Below are 2738 nucleotides of genomic sequence, written 5' to 3'. Positions count from 1 at the left end.
GGGGGGGTTGGAGGGCGCCACTGGTAGATCCTGCTTCTGTACTTTCCCTCTGTTGTTTCTGTCTGGCTGTCTTACTTTTTTCCTAGCCCTAAATGGCCATTATTGTGTCCATGTGCTTCTCTTTACCCATGCAAACGACACAACACAGGTGTCTTGAGCAATGTGTGCTGTGTGTACTTCCGGCAGGACACGGCGGACATGACACTTGTTGCTGGTCTGCTATCTCTGCGACCCGAGTCTCTGTGCAGCTTGTTGACACACGGGGCTCATGAGTGGACGACGCGCGTGCGACACAGTCTGGGTCTGGCGTGTTCCGGCCAGCACAGACGTTTGAGGGACTACCTGCTCCTCAGGTCAGTCTGTTTCTAATTCTAACTACTGAGTACACGACAGCCTTGTTGGTTCATATATAGCTACTGAGTACACAGACGTGTTGGTTCATATATAGATACTGAGTACACAGACTTGTTGGTTCGTAGCTACTGAGTACACAGACTTGTTGGTTCATATATAGCTACTGAGTACACAGACTTGTTGGTTCATATATAGCTACTGAGTACAGGACAGCCTTGTTGGTTCGTAGCTACTGAATACACAGACGTGTTGGTTCATAGATACTGAGTACACAGACGTGTTGGTTCGTATATAGATACTGAGTACACAGCTTTGTTGGTTCATATGTAGCTACTGAGTACACAGACGTGTTGGTTCATGTATAGATACTGAGTACACAGACTTGTTGGTTCGTAGCTACTGAGTACACAGATTTGTTGGTTCATATATAGCTACTGAGTACACAGACTTGTTGGTTCATATATAGCTACTGAGTACAGGACAGCCTTGTTGGTTCGTAGCTACTGAGTACACAGATGTGTTGGTTCATAGATACTGAGTACACAAACGTGTTGGTTCGTATATAGATACTGAGTACACAGCTTTGTTGGTTCATATGTAGCTACTGAGTACACAGACGTGTTGGTTCGTATATAGATACTGAGTACACAGACGTGTTGGTTCGTAGCTACTGAGTACACAGACGTGTTGGTTCGTATATAGCAACTGAGTACACAGCCTTGTTGGTTCGTAGCTGACAGGTTTGTCTCTCATGCCAACAACTTGTTGTGATTCCCAAGCTTTGTCTGATCATTGTTCATGTTATGTGGAACGTACTTCATTCCGCTCCGATCAAACAAATCTCTGTGTGTTTCAGAACGTTGGAGAAGCTAGCCCTGACAGACCTGTGCAGAAGGGGCTCCCAAGTGCCCTCTTGTGTCCTGTCTGCCTACTGTCAGCTGCTGGGACATTATTTTGAAGACACAGATTTCGTCTCTCAGGTATCTGTGAAAACCCTTTGAAGGAATGACTTAATCAATGTAGATATATACAGTGGAACTTGGATTCAACAAGCTCGGATTCAACGAGAACTTGGATTCAACGAGCTGAGATAGATTCCCCGTTTGTTTTCTTCTTCAAAATCAATAAAAATAACACGGATTCAAAAGAAAACGTAAATCAGCGAGCTCGAATTCAACGAGGTCGCTGCCAGGGTAAACAGCCCCCACAGACGTGGCTTCACTCATTTTTCTCCCAGAACGAACTTTATCTTTTCCCGGAAACCATCCATTGCACCTGCTTCGTGAACCATTATTCACTTAGCTGGGATGGGCGGCCTGCACATGGGCGGCTGTGTGTGAGTGTCGGGGAGGGGTCGCAGATACAAACGCATCTCAGTCTTTATTTCCCCCTCGGCAACTGATCATTATTACAATGATAATCTAGTCTTGACATAGATCTACGTAGTGAATTGTGCACTGGTCTATGGAATCAAAAGTTGCCGTATGCTCGGCTCTACACAGCAACACAACTTTTTGGTAAGCAATCGAGATGACACAGGCATGTGTATTTGAACGAATCGGTCTTTTTTTTTTACACAGCTCATAATATGCAAGCATTTCAGGCTCTACTTGTGACTTTTCTTTATACATAACTTGCTCGTTGCCTGTAATTATCTACACAAAACCCCGTGCTTGCTATAACGAACCCTCGGATTCAACGAGATTTTAGATCAGGCCCGGTGACCTGGTTGAATCCGAGTTCCTCTGTATGTATATGGTAGCCTCCATCGAAGACCCCACCGCTCATGATCCCGGTTTCCTCAACTTAATCGAAAGAAATCAGGTGCTTGTCAAAATAACGAAATCGAAGAAACAAGTAGTTTTACTCCATTTTGACAATTTTATCCAAAATTTTTATGTCCATATCAAACACATTTCCATGTGAATTTTACTGAAAAACGTTGAGTGAAGGCAGAAAATATGTAATTTTTCAGTTTTCGAAGACTCTCAAGCTATTAAAGTTACCGAACTTTGGTGGCCATTTTCTCACTAATTTTAACACTGATACCAGGCAACCTCATCTGCTTCAATAGCAAATGTCTTGTTTACTTGCTTGTTTACTTGTTTGAAGGACCGACATCACTGCACAAGGGGCACTCCCATAAGCGCTCCGTCCCCTGAACAAGCACATCTCCAAGTGTGTAGATGCTGACGGTTCCAAGTAAGACCAAGCAAATATCTTGACTTCTATTCCAGCTAGATGGATAATTTTTTACATTGAAAGCACAGCAAATGAATAAACTTTTTGGTGATATCAGTCACTCCACATGCACAAAGTTGATGAGCGCCTGATTCCACCGCGTCATACCACATTTGTTGTTCCTTATATACATTTGTATTTCC

At 43.5% G+C, this 2738-nt stretch overlaps 1 protein-coding gene across 1 annotated transcript in view; it reads left to right on the top strand.

Moving 5' to 3' along the window:
• Window positions 1-2738, top strand: part of LOC101848095 — a gene marked incomplete at its 5' end in the record, with an annotated part of 28623 nt that overhangs the window by 21484 nt on the left and 4401 nt on the right. The window contains 2 exon segments of the mRNA XM_013090869.2: window positions 187-353; window positions 1211-1334. Coding sequence (XP_012946323.2) covers window positions 187-353; window positions 1211-1334 — 291 coding nt within the window.

The sequence above is a fragment of the Aplysia californica genome, unplaced genomic scaffold (genome assembly GCF_000002075.1).
Source record: "Aplysia californica isolate F4 #8 unplaced genomic scaffold, AplCal3.0 scaffold01607, whole genome shotgun sequence".
In the NCBI taxonomy this organism is placed as follows: domain Eukaryota; kingdom Metazoa; phylum Mollusca; class Gastropoda; order Aplysiida; family Aplysiidae; genus Aplysia; species Aplysia californica.
The sequence above is the reverse complement of the archived record's forward strand: the minus strand, read 5'-3'. Positions and strand labels throughout refer to the sequence as shown.